The sequence below is a fragment of the Sciurus vulgaris genome (genome assembly GCF_902686455.1).
Source record: "Sciurus vulgaris genome assembly, chromosome: 8".
NCBI classification, from domain to species: domain Eukaryota; kingdom Metazoa; phylum Chordata; class Mammalia; order Rodentia; family Sciuridae; genus Sciurus; species Sciurus vulgaris.
Window position 1 is genome coordinate 1,637,580 of NC_136468.1, and position 20,184 is coordinate 1,657,763.

Genomic DNA, 20,184 nt, shown 5'->3' on the forward strand with positions numbered 1-20,184 from the left:
TCGCTGTCCCCACCCTGCCACCTCGACTCAACACCCCGGGCTGTTTAGGACCTGGCGGCGCAGGGGCGGGGCGGCAGGCGGCCGGACGGTGACAGGTGCGCCCCTCGGCCAATCGCTAGGCGGACGCCCCTCCTCGGCCCCCGCCGCGCGCGCCAATCCGAGGCTGCGCTGAGCTTCAAGTGCGCGGAGGGGCGCGGGTCCCCGCCACGGCGCCAGCGGCCTTGGCGCGGTAGCCTGAGGGCTGGGACGCAGAGTGGGGCGCCCGGGCCCCGACGCGCCGCAGCGCTCGCGTGGGAGTTTGTCGGAGTGCGAGTGCGTGTGAGCGCGGCCCCGGCGGGGAGCAGCGCCCGGACCATGGTAGCCCTCCGCTGAGTTTCCGGCGGTGACTTCGATTATTGGCAAATAATCACAATAACCATACCGAGCCCCAGGCTTGCCACCGTCGGGCACAGACTCCGCGAGCCCGCAACGGCCGCGTCGTCCACCACCGGGCCCTGATTGCCAACCCCAAACGAGCCGATGGAAAAATCCAAAAATTTCCGCATCGACGCCCTGCTGGCGGTGGACCCCCCGCGAGCCGCCTCCGCGCAGAGCGCGCCGCTGGCCTTGGTCACCTCACTCTCGGCCGCCGCAGCTGGACCCGGCGGCGGCGGCGGCGGCGGCGGCGGGGCGAGTAGCGGGGCAAGCGGCAGCTGCAGCCCCGCATCCTCTGAGCCCACCGCGGCACCTGCCGACCGCCTGCGCGCGGAAAGCCCGTCTCCCCCGCGCCTGCTGGCAGCGCACTGCGCGCTGCTGCCCAAACCCGGCTTCCTGGGCGCGGGCGGCGGCGGCGGCGGCGCGGGCGGCGGGCCGGCGGGGCCCCACCACCACGCTCATCCGGGCGCCGCCGCCGCCGCCGCCGCCGCCGCTGCCGCCGCTGCTGCGGGGGGTCTGGCGCTGGGGCTGCACCCGGGGGGCGCGCAGGGAGGCGCAGGCCTCCCGGCGCAGGCGGCGCTCTATGGCCACCCAGTCTACGGTTACTCCGCGGCCGCGGCGGCTGCCGCGCTGGCCGGCCAGCACCCGGCGCTCTCCTACTCGTACCCGCAGGTGCAGGGAGCGCACCCCGCGCACCCCGCCGACCCTATCAAGCTGGGCGCCGGCACCTTCCAGCTGGACCAGTGGCTGCGCGCGTCCACCGCGGGCATGATCCTGCCCAAGATGCCGGACTTCAACTGTGAGTACCCGCGCATCCTTCTCCACCCCGCACCTCCTTGGTCTCTGCGCTGGGCTCCCAGCTAGCTGTGGAAGTGCAGCGAAGCCGACTCGGCTGTGCCCCAGGCCTGCGAGGCCCCGCGCGTGTTCCGCGGTGTTTGAGTGGCGGCGAATTATTAAAATGGCCACGACGAAGGCCTTGCCTTCTCTTCCTCTCTTAACGGGAAGGGGCCGCTGGAGGTGTGAGACTGGAATCTAATGATTAACCTGTAGGCTGGAGGAGAAGGAAGTGGCGAGGAAAGCCAGCCGAAGAGCTCCCTCAATTAGGCAGGCCCAGGCATGGGGTTCACTAAAGCCGGGGGCTTTTTCCTGGGAAAACTTGACCTGGTTCCCCCTTGCTGGGCTATAGAGAGACCCTCGGCTTCTCCCAGAAGAGGGGGTTTCTGGAGCAGCGAGAAAAGGGGCTCCCAGAGGCCCACAGCTGCAAGGCCAGGGCCCAGGCAATCCCCTGGCCCAGGTACTCCTCTCCTCTGGAAGGACACTGGATCCCCTCGTGATGTCCAGGAAGCCTGGTTTGAACCAGGCAGTGCAAGGATTCTTAAGCAGCAGGTGCCTGCCCTAGAATCCAGGGAGCCCAAGGGTTAGGAGCCCCTCTCCAAGGTGGAAGCAGCCCAGGAGTTGATGGGCTGCCAGGGCTTCCTAACCATCCAGGCGGGACACCTCCTGAATGCCAGGGCAGGCTCTGGCCTTAGTGCCAATTGGGACTCACTGAGCAGGCACTCATCTCCGGCTCCCCTGCCTGGCATCCCACCTGGGTAGGCTGCCTCAGAGTTAGGCCAGAACAGAAGATGTATATGGCTTTATGCTTTTAGCTGCCAAACACCCAAACAAAGAGACCCCATTGTTTCTGTCTGAGTGGATTTGTTTAGACTGTGGAGATGCAGGCATGAGGGGGGAAAAGCAAAAAGGAAAACAGAAATAAACACTTGCCAGAATTCAGATTCCTCTGCTAGAAGCCGGGGTTGTGACTAAACAGAAAAGCTGGGACCCCAGAGGGCTGGAGAAGTCACAGGAGGGTGAGAGAATTCAGCCTGCTGTTTGCCCACAGTCCCCCGCCTCCCCAAGCATGGCTCCCAGAAGGCCTTAATGACCACCCATCCCTTGCCTTGAAGAATCAGCTCCTACCTGAAAAGAAGGGGAAAGACTCTTTCCTCACTTCAGTTGGGGGCTGAAGCTCAAACCTCTCAAACTCACTGTCCTGTCCACGAGGCCCAGGGCACCCTCGGGGTCTGGACACAGCTCAGCAGAGCCCATGGGATGCAAAGCTACCCATGGTCTCCCTGTAGCTTTCCATCATGACCTGCGTTTCCTAGAGCCTGGGTCCCAGCTGTCCGCTAAGCCGCGCCTGCTCTCCACACAGGCCTCTGAGGGTGCTAGGTTCCCTGGCTATCCAGGTGCTTTCCGGGCCTTCTTAAGGTCCAGGGTCACTTAGAATCAATGAAAGCAGGATCCCCTTGCCAACACGCCTCATCCATCTATAATTCCTAATCTTGGCGGGACTAAAAACAGCCAGTTCTAAATTTGGAAAAGGAACCGGAGCCCAGGATCCTAAAGGGCATAAGAAATGCAAGCTGGACCTACAGAGAGGGTAGAACATGCTCCAAGAGGCCCTCCTCGCTCACCCTGGAAAGCTTGCTTGGGTTCCTTTAATTCGTTGTTTCTGCCCATAGGATGGTATTTCCCAAATGGTCCCTTCGGAGCCAGTGTTTTAATTAAAGTTCTAATGTATTGTCAAGTTGGGAATTCGGCCCTTGTTTAACTAAAGCAGGGGGCGTGGGCCTTCCTATAAAGCAAATTGCCCATCCCAGGGGAGTCTGAGCTCATCCCAGCCCGGGGCTGGCCTCTTTTCTTTCCTTTGCTTGCTTTCTTTTATTGTCTAACACTTGTCAGACTCCTGGGAAATCAAGGGAAGTCTTGTTTTGAGGTCATAAAATTCTCTGTGATGTAACCGTGCGAAATTATGTAAATAAAGCTGGGCAGACCTCCTGGAACACACAGAAAGCCGGATCCGCCCATGCCTTGGCCTTTAATTTGGGTAATGAGAATTATCCTGAAAAGGCTTCCAATCTCCTCTGGCTTTGTCCCTCTGCACCTGAGGAGTGGGCTTGTCAAGAAGAATAGTTGAAACAGGGAGGGTCCCGGGAAGGCCAACATTTAAGTCCTAGATTTGGCCTCTTTCCATTGTTTCTCCCTCCTCCTCCTCCTTTTTAAAATCCTCCTTTACTATTTTAAGGAGGTGGTGGGGAAGCGCACCAGCAGAACCGCTCTCCCCAGACCGGTGTGGATATGTGCAGGGAGGAGAGAAGAGGAGTTTGGCTTTTGGGTTCCTTTGGTCCCGGCTACTCTTGCCCTGGGGCCAACCCTCTTCCTACCAACCTACGCACTCAAGCAACAGGCTTTGCCCCAGAAGAAACGCCTGCCCCATTAAACCCTTCCACCTAGGGTCTGGGTCCTGGGTCCCCTGTTCCTACGGGAGTGGGCACTGAGCTCCCACCTCTTCTGGGCGGCACTCCGCGATGGGGTACAGGCAGCGGTCGGAGGGGGCGGCCGAGGCCGGAAGTGGGCCGCGGCCTCACGCCTTCTTGGTCCTCAGCCCAGGCGCAGTCGAACCTCCTGGGGAAGTGCCGCCGGCCGCGCACGGCCTTCACCAGCCAGCAGCTGCTGGAGCTGGAGCACCAGTTCAAGCTCAACAAGTACCTGTCCCGGCCCAAGCGCTTCGAGGTGGCCACCTCGCTCATGCTCACCGAGACCCAGGTGCGCCGCCTGCCCCGCCGCCGCGCGTCCTGGGCCCCCGGGGTCGCTGTCGCCTCTGTTGTTTTGGGGACCTGGGACTGCGCCTCGTGACCGCAAGGGTACGGAGTGAGGACTAACGCTCCAGGACGAGGCTCGCAGTTAGTGGGGCGTTCTTTCCCGGCCCAGAGGCTGGTTTTAGCAGCTGGGGGCGAGGACCGAGAATCCGCATTTGACTTCCCTCCCCATTCTCACGAAAGTGCTCCCGGGTTACATTGTTTCGGAAAGAGACCTGCCCCGCTGCCCTGACCCCTCCGACGTAGAAAGTCGCTGGCCTGGGGAGTTGGGGACATAGAGTCTGAGCTTCCTGGAGCCCCCAGCCCATGAGTAGGGGTGGGGGGCCAGTTGCGAGCCTCTGCTCATTCTAGGTCCTCTCTCTGAAGCCCCCGCAGGGCGAGGGCCGGCGGAGCGGTAGGGGTCCAGGGTTCTCCCAGCCGGGGCTCCTGGGATGCGAAGCCTTGGGGATGGAGGAGGCGGGGTTCTCACGCCCGCTTTGCCCGCAGGTGAAGATCTGGTTCCAGAACCGGCGCATGAAATGGAAACGCAGCAAAAAGGCCAAGGAACAGGCAGCGCAGGAGGCCGAGAAGCAGAAGGGCGGCAGCGGGGGCACCTGCAAAGGCGGCGCGGAGGAGAAGGGCGAGGAGGAGTTGCTGGGGCCGCCAGCGTCTGGGGACAAGGCCAGCGGCCGCCGCCTGAGGGACTTAAGGGACAGTGACCCCGAAGAGGACGAGGACGAGGACGACGAGGACCATTTCCCCTACAGCAACGGCGCCAGCGCACACACCGCCTCCTCCGACTGCTCCTCCGAGGACGACTCGCCGCCCCTGCGGCCGGGTGGGCCGGGGCACCAGCCCCCACCCCAGTAGGAGTGCCGGTGGCCAAGCAGGTGGGACGCGCACGCGGCGGCAGCGCACGGGATCCGCGCTGACCCCCCACCCCGTCCCGCGGTCACCCGCCAAGGCTGGGGCCTGGGGCTTCCCTTTTGGGTCTCAGCGTCTGTCTGCTCTTTGACGGACAGCGAGAGGGAGACCCAGCGGTTCCAACGTGAACTGTCGTTCCATTAATTTGGGGTAGTGTTGGCGGGAGGCGCTTGTGAGAACCGGCCTCTTCCAGAGGAGGCCTCCCGCCTCCGTCTTCCCGCACCTGAGGCGGCGGAAGCCGACAGTGTTAAATGACCTCTGAAACTTGAAACCTCTGGAAATGCCATTCTGATGAGTATTGAAAAGGGTTTTATGCTTATGTATCTTTATGGGGAAAAACGTATGCCATGAGCAAACTGCTGGAAATCTCAGAACTGTACTGTCTTTATTTTTGTATATTGTATTTATATATAAAGAAAGAACCGTCTACTTATGCATGCTAAATTATTATTTAGCTTCTCCCATCGCCCAGGATGGAATGTAAAATAAAATTGTTTTTTACTGGATGAGAATGCAGATTTGTGGGGGGATGAATGAAAGCAGCTTTACTATTTCGGTGGTTGAAATGATGGGGAGGGTGTCTGCCCCGGGCCGACAGCGGAAGGTGTAAATCGGAGTCACAAACGGGTGTCAGAACCACCTCCCCACCTGAGACCCAGGTGGAACCTGACTCTGGCGGCCCGGCGCTGCGGGAGGGGGTGTCGCAGGTGTGAAGTGTTGGTAAAAATTCCTGAGCCCAGGTGTCAGCGCGCCGGGTGCCTGATTCACACCAGTCCCTGGCACGTGACTTAGTGACTTTGGACTATTGTCCTATTTCCTTGGCGGTCCGGAAATGAAAATACATTGAATGTTCTGGAAAATAAGCTTCAAGCGATAGAATGCAGTAGCACTCGGGGTCTGTCCAATCGTAGGCACTACTTACGCACATTTCCCAGAATGCCTTGATTTGCGCGGCGCCTCTTTCTCCTCCACCTGGCGTCTGCTGCCGGCGGAACCTTCCTTGTGCTGGCCTGGAACGGTTTTCTTGGAGTTGTGCGAACGTGGAGAGGGCAGCAGCAGGCTGCAAGAATGCTTCCCGTCAGGGCTGCAATGGCTCTGGGTTAATAAACCCCTGCAATGTGTGCCATCAATCAGGGCCAGCGGGCCGCCCGCCATGTGCTGCACACATGCGGCCCGAGCGGCGGCCCAGGGGCCTCGCGCGCCCTCTCCCCGCCCGGGCGCGCAGGCCGCGGCCCAGCCGACCTGGCGAGGCTCCCGGTTCTCCGCTCCCTCTTGCTGACACTGTAGTCTCTCCCGGGTCTGGAAAGGCGGCTGATCAAGGGATGCCGCGTGTCCCCTTCTCTGGAGCCTTCCTGCTGTTTGTCACTTTCACCGGCACCTGGGGCTGGGCGGCAGCCCCTCCTGCTTCTCCCCGCTCCGCCTCCAGCTGATGAATGAGTTCAGAAGGGTCCGGCGTTTCATTTGGGTGATTACCGCGGGGTGAGCGGGGCACTCCGGTACCTCCGCGCCGGGCGAGATTAATGTCCTCCCTGGCAGCTCATTATCACCCGCTCCTTCCGTAAACCAGCCCCGCGGCGCGGCGGCGGGGCGGGGCGAGGAGAGCGAGCCGGGCGGGGGTGCGGCGCGCGCCGGGCCGCAGGGCTTTGGCTGCCTTGGGGTCCGGAGTCTCAGTGCGGGGCCGGGACTGGGTTTGCAACTGGTGGAGAAGGTTGAGGGCCCGCGGAAATGGAGTGGGAAAGTCAGAGGGAGGGGAGGACAGAGGCAGGCAGCCGCCTTCTGGGGTTAAACCAATCCTGCGGTCCGTACATGTCTTTTTAATTTCTAACACATTGGCGAGATTCAGCCTGAAGCGATCTCTTCTCCGGCTGGCCCCACATCTGGGGGTTATTTCCCACCGCCCAGCCGGCCTAGCTTCACCCGCTCCTCCCGCCCCCAACACGGAGTAGCCAGGAAGCGGAGGGCCTGGCGTGGCAAGGGGCTTAACATCCGGCCCGATAACTCAGGGCCCGGGAGGTCCCGGCCAAGGTTTTGTCCCACCACCCAAAACAAGAGGGGCACTGGAGGAAGACCCCGCTCCGTCCTCCTGCAGAGCAAGGCCCTGGTTTGGCGCGGGGACAGCCAGCAGCCCCAGCTCCTGCAGTCAGCTGCTTAATCGCGGTGGAATTTATCTCGCTAATAAATTTAATGATCAATTCGTTCTTGTCACAGTAGCTCTTCCCCAAATCAATTATAGCAAATTTAAATATAATCACTGGCTCATCCTCACCCACTCCGGGCACGGCGAACAATTCATTCCGCCTAATGAATGGTCGCGAGGCCCTGCTCCGCCTGGCTCTGGGGCGCGCCCCTACTCCTGGCACCGCGTGCCGTGTCTGCGACTTGGCTTGGCCTGGGGTGGGGTCGGACTCAGGACCTGGCCTCGAACCTCGAGCCGCACCCGTGCCTCGGGATGACCCTGAGCTCAGGGTGGTCTCTGCAGCCCCAGGGACCAGGTTCCGAGGACTGGAACCCGCCAGGTCAAAGCGGAGTGAGCCCCGAGGGCGGGGATTCCAGGCATTGATCCCAGTCCGCCCCCACGTGCCCTCTCGGAACCCCTGCAGCCCCTTCCTGCACAGCCCTCTTTCCCCGCGGCATGTGGCTCTCTTCACCGTAAACGCCAGTCTGGTATTCTGCAGAGTGTGGCCCACGCCTGGCACTGAGATGCAGGGCCTGGAGTCCAAGGGAAGGACCCCCTCCCCACGTCCAAAGCTGACCCTAGCGGGGAGCCCCAGCCCGGCATAGGGTTTTGTTGTTGTTAGTGTTGTTTTCGGTTTTGGCTCTAATGAGATGTTCTAACAAAAGTATGTGGGTAAAATCCTCCTAACAGGAGAAAACATCTATAGCACCCCCCCTCCAGAAAGCACAGGGTCCCCTTCTGGCCCAGCCCCTGAGGGTCTCTGGCAGGTGAGAGGACATCCAGGTTAATACCCCAGCCAGGGAAACAACTAGAAAGCAGAGGAGACAGACAACGTTCCTGCCCTGCCAGTCAGTGCCCAGGTGGGGGTCAGCTTGGAAAGAGGACTGAGAATATGACCCCAAAACAAAGACAACGAAAGCAAAAATGGACAAATGCAACTACATGGAACTGGAACACCTCTGTGCCACAGGATCAACCCAGGAAGGGAGTATTTGCAACCCATATCCATCTGATGATTAGCACAGAACATGAGAAGAACACAGAAAACCAAAAGGATGTGACTTAACCATGTACAAAGAACGAGAAGGGACAGTTCTTCAAAGGAACGCAAGTGGCCAACTTCACTGGCTACCAGGGAAATGCCAATCAAAATTTTTGAGATGCCACCTCAGGAATTCATTGGGGTGGCCAACATAAAAATCCAAAGACACATAATAACAAGAGTGGGGAGAATTTAGCCACCACAGCACTGCTCAACGGCCAGGAGCCAGAGCCACTGGATGTCCATCAGCAGGAGGGCAGAATGTAGCATAGCTGCACCGTGAAGTATAATTCCCACTTTAACAAAAGGAACACCTGTCAAAAAGTAAGCTACAACATGGATGAAGCCGAGGACGTCCTTTTGGCTAAGATCAAGTGTAGTATGCTAAGTGAAATAAGCCGGTCACAGAACAAATATCGTGTGGTTTCCGGAGGTATGGTTTCAGACAGGAGTTCAACTCCTAGTGCACGAAGAGTGGCTGCCAGGAGCCCCCAGGAGAGGGACTGGGGAGTTAGTGTTTAGTGGGGGCGGGCTTTCAGCTTGGGAAGGCTGTAGGAATCTGTGGCCTAAAAGGAGCACACAGCATACTGTACTGTACGCCTGAAAAGGGCCAATGTGGTTTTTACATCTTCCTCCCTCCCTTCTTCCTTCTTCCTTCCTTTCCCCACCGTGCTGGTGATGAACCCGGTGGAGCTACACTCCGTCTTTAGATACGTTCTCCTTTCCTCTCCCCGCTCCCTCCCTTCTTCCCTCCCTCTTCCTTTCCCTTTTCCTTCTTTCCCCCCTCCCCTTCTCCTTCTCGCCCCTCACCAAGGCTAAACCTGCTGTCCCCGGGGAAGGAGACCCTGCCCTGGGTCGCAGCAAACGGATCTGGCTGGTTCCATCGGGCACCTCCGGGTTTACGGGTTAACGGAGCCCAGCCAACAGGGTCCACAAGGACACGGGGAGGCTGACCTGGGGGTGGGGGGCGAAGTCCTTGGGACCCTGGGGCTGGCGGGTGGGGACCCCAGGGAAGGGAGTGGCCCCCAGACGCACTGAGGAGAAGTTGGGGGGAACCGGGGCCCCTGGAGGTCAGCGCAGGGTGTGGGCGCCGAGGAGGGCGCTCCCCGCCTGGGTATCAAAGTCCCGCGGTGCTTTGTGTCTCCCGCAATAAAACCAACCCCTCCGGAGGTGTGCCGCCGCCGAGCACGCCGCGGAGCTCCGGCTGCAGGGCAAGTGTGTTTTTCAGATTTGGATTTTATGGTCGGATTAAAGTTGATTTCCCATAATAGGACACCTAATAAAACGCACACGGCCGGTCGGGCCTCCAGCTGGTGGCCTCGCTGAACACTTTCACTTCGTAAATCACTCCAGGCCTCGCCAGGTGTGCGGCGCGCGGCGAGAGCGCGTCCTCGGGCCCCGCGGCTGCCACGGCGCAGGGACCGGCGGCGAGGAGCCCCGGGCAGCGCCGCCGGGCTCCCGCCCGCGCCCGGCCCCACGCCGACCCCGCATTCCGCCGCCCGCGCACCTGCCGCCCCGCCCCGTGTACACACGGGCCGCACAATGCGCGCTCCTCCGGGCCATTGTCCCCGGCGGCGCTCGGGCGGGACAAAGAGCGATGCCCTCCGCGGCCGGGCGGGGCGGGCGCGGTTTACCCAGCTGGGGAGGAACAAAGGCGCGCGCCTTATCTCGCCGCGGCCAGAGCCGGCAGCCGCGGGGTCAGGCGCGGGGCGCGAGGCGGGACCCCGGGCGGGACCCCGGCAGCACCTGAGCTGCCCCTGCCGCGGCTCGCGCCGGGAGCGGCGGCCCGGGCCGCGTCCCCAGGGCCCCGGGGCAGGAGGCGCAGCTTCGCCACGATGGCGAGCGGCCAGCGCGAGGCCCCGGGCTCCTCCGGGTCCCCGGCCCCGGTCCTCGGGAGGAGTTCTGGGCGCCAGGAAGGAAACGTGGGGACGCGGAAGAGCAAGAGCACCCCTAAGCCCGGCACTGGCGCCCCTGGTTCGTGTCGAAGGAGGCCGCAGCTTTCGTATTTGTGGCTGATTTTTAATATGCAGTTCGTTTCCCCGATTGATCCTTTCTCTCAATCATACGACTCCTGTTCTGTGCGGATATTTAGTAAAAGAAAAGGGGGCGGAAGGAATCAGTTCAGGGGCAGAGGCTGCGGGCAGAGAACCACAGCCCTTCTCTGGTGCAGCCGCCCAGCTCCAGCTGGGCTCCACGGTCTCCTGCAAACCCTCTCTGTGACCTTCTTACAAGCAGAGGCCGCCTCTCAGGTCTGGGAGCTCTGGTTCTCCCAGTCAGAGGCCAAGGGCCTCCCGAAGGCTAGGCCAATGCTCCGCCACTGAACTGCAGTATTTCCCAGTAGATGACTCTGTAGAGCGAATGCAGACTGTCTTCCTCACTCTGCAACGTGGACATGTATATATATACATACATACATTTATTTATTTATTTACTTATATCAGGGATTGAACCCAGCCACATCCCCAGTCCTATTCACTTTTTTTTTTTTTTTTTTGCGGTACTGGGGATGGAACTCAGGGCCTTGTGTTTGCAAGGCAAGCACTCTACCAGCTGAGCTATCTCCCCAGCCCTCTATTCACTTTTTATTTTGAGACAAAGTCTCACTAAGTTGCTTAGGACCTTCCTTGCTAACTGGCTGAGGTTGATCTCAAACTTTCCATACTCCTGCCTCAGCCCCCAAATTGCTGGCATTACAGGTGTAGGCCACCACCCCACGATTGTACTTATGATCTTTCACCTCATGGGTCAGCTTATCCTCATGATTGATGTATTCCAGATCTTTATATTCATGCATGTCCTCAGATTAGGTACCTTTAAACAGCAACCTTTTTATCTGCAAAGCAGAGATGGTAGTATCCAACTAGAAAGTCTATCCATGCAACATGGCTGTTGGGCACCCACTGTATACTAGATATTGTTAAGCACTAGGGGCACAAAAACTTCCACCCCCCCCCTCCGTGTTATAAGAGAGAGACAGTAAGTAATGAACATAATAAATGAGTATACACTGTAAATGTTCTGTAAATAAGTTAGTTGAGTGCTGGGGCTGTAACTCAGTGGTAGAGTACTTGCCTAGCATGTGTGAGGCACTGGGGTCGATTCTCAGCATCCCATATAAATAAATAAAATAAAAGTCTGTCAACAACTATAAAAACATTTAAAAAAAATAAGTTAACTTATGTGTAAGGTTGTAGATTATTGTATTATGAGGCCAAAGGAGGCAAGAGATATGAAGCATTTAGCTCAGTCCCTGTAACACAGCAAGCATGTCCCTGGCGGCAGCCACCACCATGAATGTCACTACTGCTGTCAGCTCCATGTGTTGGGATAGGACACAGGCTGCCTCTAAATGGTTGGACAAGGGGATCAGGGGCCTTTAAGAATCGTGGAGGATATTTATCCTGAGTCCACAAATGGTGCAATGTTCTCTTAAAGCCTCAGTGTTCCTGACCCTTGGGGAGGAATGGAGAGGTGTGTGTGGAGGAAGAGCGGGAGTTTGGAGAGAGCAATTGCAGGAATGACTTTCTAATTTAATTCCAACGGCTTCTTCACTGAGCTGCTCTAGGAAACGGAAAACGTGAACCTTCTCTGAGAAACAGTTCATTGCCAGATTCAGAAGATCGCAAGAGGCCTCATGAGCCCAGACAAGGAGGCTGTATCCTGTCCTGCATCCCACATGCACTGGGTGTCACAGTCTGCCCCTGTGCTTTGTGGCCATGCCTTCCTGGGAAGTGCACTGGCCACCCCGCACCTGCAAGAGCCAGTCTTCAGGCCTGGACAATCGTCCCGCCTCCTCCCTGGCCACCCACTCTTCCAGGTGGAGCATAAGCTTGCTCGCAACATCCTGTGTGGAGTCAGTGTGTCCACAGCAGACAACAGTGGCCACGGTCAGTCTCCCTCCGTGTGGGGGCACCTCCTCGACTCCCCGGATGGAGGTCCGTCTATAGAAATGGACCCCAGTAGTTCTCGCCTTGTGGGGCTTGTGATTTAATATTTCTAGGATGCCCTGTCTCCAGACCCGCGTGACACCAGAGACAGGAGGGCCTCTGGGGCCTGGCGTGTGACACGAAGTGCACTGGAGGATCTCAGCTGACTGGGTAATGGAGCCTGTGGGGGAAGGCTTTGCCGGCTTTGTGGGGATTCTTGGAGACCAAGAATAGGAGGCAGGAGGAAAACTTGGGGGTGAGACGCTACCAACCAGGTGGCCCTGGGCACAAGGCGCCACCTCTCTGTGCCTCAGTGCCCTGCTCCGTCAAGCAGTGTTGCCGCACCTGACTCACTGCCAGCTCTAAAGGATTACCTACCCTGCAAGGGGAGTGGCCTGTCTCAGTGGCAGCCACTCCTTCGCTTCTGAGCTGCCCCTGGGGAGTCTCGTCTCGGGGTGTGCCTGCGGGGGCACAGGCGCCCGGGGCCACCCTGCCCGGCTCTGCAGCAGGTTGCACCTGCGCCCACACCTGGCTGCCGCTCTCTCAGCACCTCCTACTGCAGAACTCTTAGAGATGGGGCGATGGCCCAGCGGGTGAGCCTGACTAGCCCTAGTGCCCCCGCTCCCTCCTGCCTTTCTGTGGCTGTGTGTTGCTTGACCTGTGGGGCCCTTTTAAATTGAAGTGACTGGAACCTTTAAAAATGCTGGCATGTTGGCCTTATTCCTTCGCTTGCTGCCCTTGGTGACCAGTTGTCCTTAGAGAGGCAGGGCTGACCAGAGACAAAAGCCCCTGCTGACCTGCAGCAGCCACACCAGTGACACCTGCTGACTCCTTGAATTACCACCAGCCATGGGAAGGTGAGCTGACCGCTGTCCTGAGCGCTGTCCTGAGCGCTGCTCACAGGCCGCATACGGTCAGGAGCCGCTGGGCACAGCTCGTGCCTTCCAGCCAAGCCTCACCAGTGTGCCAGTGAGCTCTGCCCACCAATGGCTACCTGGACCAGCGCCTTATTGATTCAAGAAATATTTCTTGAGTAACTCTCAGGTTCCCGACACTGCCAGACAGTACAGCATGGGCAGTGGGCACTTTCCCTGCTGAATGATTGTGGCCAGGGCTGCCCAGGAGGAGGTGTGCACGTGGACAACGCTTGCTGTGGCACTGCTCTGTCCCCTGCACCCCTGCTGGCCGCTTGAGTGGAAGGACCACATGGGGCTAGGGTGACTTAGAGGACAGGACAGCTAAACAACAGTGTTACAGACAGAAGTTCATCTCTCCCTCCTGGAAACAGCCTTTTGAGTCTGATCTGCTGGCCTCTTGCCTTGGAGACTCAGAGCTTGGGCTCTAGGTCCATCCATCAAGGGGTCAGGAGCCACGAGTGTGAACCCTCCTGGGGGTCCGGAAAGTGGAGTTCACCTCCGCTGCACTGGGGAGGGCCTGGAGCACTAGGGGCTACAGGACTCAGTCTGCGGGGACGCTGGGAAACCAGCCTCCACTTCTGGCTGGCCGTAGATCTGACTGAAGTTGGAGGCTCTATACTGAGGGAAGAGAGGCCATGGACATAGGAAAACACCCAGCAAACTGCCGCACACGTGCGTTTAGGTTCCTCTCCATTGTAGTATTTCTGTATTTCACGCTGACCGTGTGTGGGGGTCATTCGATGCCCTAAGCATGTCCACAACGCTGAGCAGCCATCACCGCCCTCGTCCCCACTCCTGTGCCCCAGTGCAGGCCCCGGGAAGCCTCTGCGCTGTTTTCTGTTTCTGGGAAGCTGCCTGTCCAGCTGGCCTCTTTCCTAACTTCCCACGGTCTCCACATAAAAGGGACCCAACAAGGGAGGCTGGGATTCCTCTGTTGAGTGAGGGGTTTCCCCCAACTCAGCAAGGCCATCGGCGTCCATTGTGTCTCTACCAAAGCCAACCCGCTGCTCACTGGGACGTCCCCCACAGGGGTCCTGAGGGCGGGGAGCCTGGACAGCGAGCAGGTGGGCCCTATGATTTGGAGGGACTGCAAAGGTATTTCCCTGGCCAGAAGGTCCACTTTGAGAAGCAGAGCCAGGTGCCAAAGCCACGGGTCCCACTGCGCTGAGGCACAGCTGCAGGCTGAGTGCGCCCCTCCGAAGTCCTTCAGCGGAGAGCCCGTCCTTGACCAGTGGACTGCGGGCAACCTCCAGTCGTCAGGAGACCCCGACGCCTGCCAGAAGTGTGGGGGTGCACACCGCCCCTCTGCTGCGGGGCGGGGGCACTCCAAGCCCCAGCTCCCGGTGCCCCCAGGGCTGCCCCCCAAGGCCCCATGCCCCACACCCCCTTCCAGAGCCTTCTCCCCTCTATCTTTGTAAAACAAAGTAATTCACTTTTAATGACCACTGGTGTTTTCTTTCCCAGTTCTATTGGGGCAGATAATGTCTGAGGCCTTCCCATGGGTGAAACCACCGTGACCTTCATAATCAGAGAACAGAAATAAATTGTATTTGCTTATAAATGTCACTGTGTCTCCAGGGCCCAGCTGCCTCCTAATCACAGATGCTGTGATAATATTTTGCTTTTATCAGGCCTCTGGCGCACAGGTGACAAAGTGCTTCATTGTGCCCTGGCCAGGAGAGTGCCTCAGCATGGCGTCCTTTCCCATCGAAGCTGCGGTGGCACTTGGGGCCCTGGGACACTCTCACGCGCTTGGTGGCAGGCAGAGGGGATGCAGAGATTGCTGGCATCCGACCCTGAGGGGCCTCGTGAACTCCTAAGACCTTCAGCATCGGTGCCTCAGCTGCCCTGAGCCCTGCTGGACCGGATCCCCGACTCCTGACTGGCCAGTGCGCTGTGTGGGGCCTCGTGGCCCCTCTGCCCGGGGGAGAGCTCCTTGGACCCGGCAGTTTCAGTTCCTCCCCGGCTTCACAGGGCGGGGGCAGGAGAGGCCTGGCACGCCCCAGGGTGGCCCAGGAGCAGGTCTGGAGGCAAGCAGGGGGTTCTTCCAGGCGCTGGAGTGCAGTGGCCGCGCCGGGACGCCTGATCCCTCATGGAGGCGCTGTGTGTGCGAGACTGCTGCTGACCACGGCCTTCGGAGCAGCACCCTCCTGCTGTCCCTGCAGCTGTCTTAACAGCGCCACTTGGCGGGTGGAAGGACTGCCCGCCTCAGCCCTGGAACCCCACTTGTGCAGCTCGGTCCCCTGGAGTGCAGTGGCCTGTGGGCGGCACCACTTTCCAGGGGTGAGGAGGGGAGGCAGGTCCCTGCCGCCCTGCCAGCCTCTGCTGGTCAGGTCTGAGGTCAGGTTGCTGCCAGAGGCTTGACTGACCGACCCGGACCCACTGCTGCTAAGTGGAAGAGCAGGCCCTCTGGCCCTGTGGGGTCTGATGAAGCAGTGGGGCGGTGGACTCCTGCCGTCCCAGTAAGTGCAGAAGAGTTGGCATGCTGGTGACCAGGGACAGGGTGTTTGGCAGCTGGGGCAGCTGGAAATGCATTTCCTTCACCAAACACTGGAGGGCAAGGATAAAATACATCTCAAACAATCAGGCTGCATTTCTGACGGGTTGAGTTTTATGCCGAATGCAGCAGTGGGCTTCTCTGCCGGCCGCGAGCTCTGGCTGGTGCATACCAGGAAGTCTGTCTTGTAGGCGGGCCGCGTCCTGTCTGATGGTCATGCCTGTGGGCCCATCTGCTCAGGGTTGACTTCCTGGGAAATCAGAACTAAGTAACGATAGGGCTACCGCCTGGGCCCGTGCGCAGTGAGGGTGCTGCCCCGCAGGGCCTCCCTCATCTGGCCCGACTCCGAAGGAGTTCAGGAGGCAGGCTACCCACAGCACTCAGGTCTTGTCAGGGACTTTCAAATACCTTGCTTTAATCTTATTAAGAATAATTTTCCTGGAGTCAGCAAAACTCTTGCGTGAACCACCAGTGCGTACGTGTGTACTATTGGGTGCTGAGCCCCATCTCAGCCCTTTGTATTTTTTATTTTGAGACAGGTCTTGCTAGTTTGCCCAGGCTGGCCTCAGACTTGTGATCCTCTTGCCTCAGCCGTACCCTTGAGCTTTTTTTTGTTTGTTTGCGGTGCTGGGGCTCAAATCCAGGGCCTTGTGCTTGCAAGGCAAGCACTCTACCAACTGAGCTATCTCCCCAGCCCACCCTTCAGCTTTTAAGTGGTATAAAGTAGATATTAGCAAAGACCCTTGCAACCTGGGGCAGAGAAAGAAGAATGAATCCGGAGACCTTGCCGATGCCAGCCATAGCAGGCACCAGCTTTGTCAGGGTGAAAGTCACATGGTGACTCGCACAGCACCGGGTCCTCTGAAGGACACAGAGCTCCTGGGTGCTCTGTCACAGACTGAGGGCTCACAGGGACCCCACTTGCCATGTCAGGCTGTCAGGAAATGGATAAGCAAGCCCTGCAGCTCTCTGCTCCAGATGGGGACGGAAACGTGGATGAAGAGGGGCCGGTGGGTGGCCACGAGAGCCATGTGCAGAGCAGGTGCTCCTTTGCACGTGGCTCCTGTCTCCCCTCTTGTCTGCAGACCTCAGGAGCGCGCCTCTCCTGCCCTGGAGTCTCCTGTGCCTGGGCAACACGCCTCCTGGTCTTCTGGGACTTTCAATCTGAGCACTGAGTCCCACATCCTGAGACTCCTGCCCAGCCATGGATGAGCCAGGACAGGCGAGCACCTCCCTGGCACCTCTCAGGGGACAGGAGCAGCGAGCAGGGAGAAGAACTGATGACAGCATCACTCAGCATGGGCCTAGAACTGCAGGCAGTGGCCCCGGTCCTCCCAGCCCTGCCTGAACACCCAGAGGAAGGGGCAGAGGCTGAACCCTCAGGCCAGTGGAGCAGGTGGCCTGGAGGCAGGCCCACAGGGTGGTTGTCACCCAGCTGCAGTGGCGCTGCACAGGTGGATTTCCACCTTGGCTGTTCTTCCCTAGAGAGCCAAGGACAGTGGGACCAAGTTTTACCACTGGGGTGAGGAGAAACTACCTTAGACCTGGCTGTGGGCTGCAGGTAGCTGCCGGGGCTTCTCCGCTGTGCAGTGGGGAGTCAGAGCTGGGCAGGCTGTACCCGGCTCTTGCACCTGGCCTCACCTTTTTAGGTGGAAGACCAGGCACTCTGGGGGACAGAGCTTTGCTCACCAGACAGCCCACCCAGCTCCCCATGTTCAGGCCCTGCTGGGAGCACACCCCAAGCTGGCCACAGGGTGACGGCACTGCCCAGAGGGTCACCTCCCCAAGCTCCGACCAGCCTCCCCGAGACCACGTCACTGGCAAAGATGGGTCAGGTTTGACTGTAGGTGGGAGAAAGGGAAGGGGTGTGGGAAGGCTTGTTTTCAGAAGCGCCAGCTCAGGAGGCTGGAGCAGCAACAATGCCTCTGCTTCTGGGACTCGCCTCCCAGAGGCCAAGGAGCTGCTCAGCAGAGAGGGCTGTGGTCTCCACCTTGGGCCAGCGTTGGGCTTGGCACCCAGGCTGGCGAGGCCACAGAAGGCCAGCACTGCCTGATGGCTGTCTAGGCCCTTCAGGACCCGTGAGGCAGACCACGGGTCGGTCACGCAGCCGTTCCTATCGTGATGACCGCGCCCTGGTTCTGCAGAGGGCATCCTCATTGGTAGAATGAACAGGCTGGAAGACATGGCGGCACCTGTTGTCCCCATTACTTGGGGGGTTGAGGCAGGAGGGTCACTTGAGCCCAGGCGTTCAAGTCCAGCCTGGGCAACACAGTAAGCTCCCATCTCAAACATCTAGCAAACCGGGAGTCGAGTGTCTCAGCACTGTCCTTTCCAAAGATTCCACCAAAAAGTCCAAGTGTGTGTGTGTGTGTGTGTGTGTGTGTGTGTGTGTGTAACTGTACACACGTAAGCACATGACAAGCAGTGTGCTCAGCAGAAAAGCACAAAACACAGAAAAGGAAGACTAGCCCCTTCTTCCTTGAAACTCTTCTAAATAAAATGAAACGAATCGTCCACCATTAGCGTTCCTGATGGAGAACACCGGAGAAGCGGGTCCTGGGCGTGCTCACCTCTGTGGGGCCAGCCGCCCGTCTTTATGTGTCACCCCTCAGCCCCTCTGGTCAGAGTGGCTGCCAAGGCTGGCTGATAGGAAAGATGGGCGGCTCGCTCCCAGAGCAGGAACTGAGAGACTGGAGGTCGTCAGTCTCCGCCAGGAACCGCCCATGCTGGGAAGCCACACATGTCATCTGGACGTGTCAAGGCCGCCACCACTCAGCCCTGGGGCCTTGCTGGGGACACAGGGGCTTTGTCCTCCAGAATGTGCAGCCCAGGCTCCTGACACTGCTGCTGCAGCCTGGACCCCCTTCCCCTCCACTCGAGGGCAGTTCCCTGCAGCCAGCTCTGCCGCCAGCCAAGCCCGGGACCCTCGGTGAGGAAAACAAGGCCCCAGGGCCCTGCCGTGTCGGTTTCAGGACACCCTGGGTCCACATGGCTTGGGTGGACCCCACGAGGCCACGGGCAGTGACCTAGGCATGCAGAGGACATGGGTCCTTCATGCCAGCAGGGGAGCGAGGAGCAGGACAGGCGCGTGGCCTCCGCTGGCGCAGGACCTCCCGGGACGTGCCATCTTGGCCCGAGCCTGTGGGCCAGGTCAGTGCCTTTTCCAGCTGCTGGATTTTCTGTGTTTGCTCTGCCCTCGTCCCCTGGCAGCTGCCCCTCTTGCAGGGGTTCCAGGTGCTGGGTGTGCACAGGCTCCTGCCCAGCCCCCACCTCTGTGGGCTCCAGGCCTGAATGAAGTGGCCTTGCTCCAAATCTGCAGGCCTAGACCCTCCCGGGAGGCAGGCAGACGCCCCTGTGTCTCCAAGGGGAGCCCGCCACAGTCTCCCCAGGGCTCCTGTGCCCCAGTCCCCGCGTGGCTGGGTGGAGGTGGAGAGACCTCTGCAAGGTGGGCAGTGCTGTCCCCTGGGAGGCAGCTTTCCCGAGGGGGTGCACAAGGCTCCACTGCACAGCTCAGCCCCCTCCATGCTCCGTCACTTCCCTTCCGCTTCTCGGCCATGTTGCATGCAGCCAGGGGCCTTTGCCAGGAGCCAAATATTGGACCTGAAGCTCCCAAACTGTGAGCTGAATGAGCCTCTTTTCTTTATAAGCACCCAGCCTCAGGTACTTCGTTACAGGGTCAGAGGACGGACTACAACGGTGTCCAGTAGACAAGCCTCCTGAGGCCTCCTGAGCCCAGCGCTCCCTCTGCACACAGGAGCAGCCCCCGCTGCACCTCCCTTGCTGGTCCAGCCAATGTCCTTTATCCAGCAATGCTTTCGAAAACACAGCTTGATCATCTAACCCCCTTGCCAACGCCCCCTGTGGTTTCCTGTGGTTGAGGAGATGTGCCCCTCACCCCTCAGTGGGAGCGAGAGGCCCTCCGGGGGCACCACACTCCTTGGCCTCTGCCAGTCCCTCTGTGGGCTCTGCCTCCAGGGCGGCTGCCCGGCTCTGCCTTCTACTATGGCCTCCACAGCGCCCCGTGGGGAACCCTGGCTCCGCCCCTGCCCTGCTGGGACGCTGCTCCCAGCTCCTCTGGTGCACTTTCCACAGGATGTGTCCTGTCCCAGTTTAACTGTGCTTCTGAGCTCTCAGGAGCCACTCACTCCCGTGTCCCAGGTCACCCAGGTGGGTGGCACAGTGGGTTCCCAGCTGGATAAACGCCTCCTCCGTCCTTCTGGATCCTCCGCAGGAGGCCTTGGGCTGGTGTGCTTCAGAGCGGTGGCTCACAAACAGGCACAAAATTACAGCTGAGTGTGAATTTGGGGAAGGGAGAGGCTCAGGAGGGAAGAGTCAGTGGCTGCACTTGGACACACCCAGCAGTGCCTGACGGCATGAGCAGTTACCTGCTTGACGGAGACCTTTCCTTGTGCTGCGTTTGAACCAGCAGGGCTTGACCGTGGGGACGGCCACCAGGGAAGAACAGGGCTGAGACGATCATTCCAGCAGCCTCCTGGGAAATTTGGCTGCCAAGCAGAATGCTGTCACCCTGGATCTTGTCACCTCCTCAGTGTCCAGGGCAGGAAATAGACCTGCTCTTGTGTCCTCAGGGAAGAGGCATGAGTGGAGGGGAAATGGAGCTGATCCCCTCGCAGGCCACGGCAGGGATCCTGGGCTGGTGAGCTG

The 20,184-nt window shown here is 59.5% G+C and overlaps 1 protein-coding gene across 1 annotated transcript; it reads left to right on the forward strand.

Annotated features, from left to right (window-relative positions):
• The first annotated feature begins 247 nt into the window (after positions 1-247).
• Positions 248-5,467, forward strand: MNX1 (motor neuron and pancreas homeobox 1). Its single transcript, XM_079152037.1, has 3 exons — positions 248-1,213; positions 3,845-4,005; positions 4,545-5,467. Exons 1-3 carry the CDS (start codon positions 520-522, stop codon positions 4,905-4,907), a joined length of 1,218 nt encoding a protein of 405 aa, XP_079008163.1. The 5' UTR covers positions 248-519; the 3' UTR covers positions 4,908-5,467.
• Positions 5,468-20,184: the final 14,717 nt, after the last annotated feature.

Excerpts from the sequence above, each read along its gene's own strand:
- MNX1 (XM_079152037.1), top strand. The coding sequence starts at position 520 with ATGGAAAAATCCAAAAATTTCCGCATCGACGCCCTGCTGGCGGTGGAC. Across the intron at positions 1,214-3,844 it reads CAAGATGCCGGACTTCAACT|CCCAGGCGCAGTCGAACCTC; the intron begins GTGAGTACCCGC and ends CTTGGTCCTCAG. Across the intron at positions 4,006-4,544 it reads TCATGCTCACCGAGACCCAG|GTGAAGATCTGGTTCCAGAA; the intron begins GTGCGCCGCCTG and ends CTTTGCCCGCAG.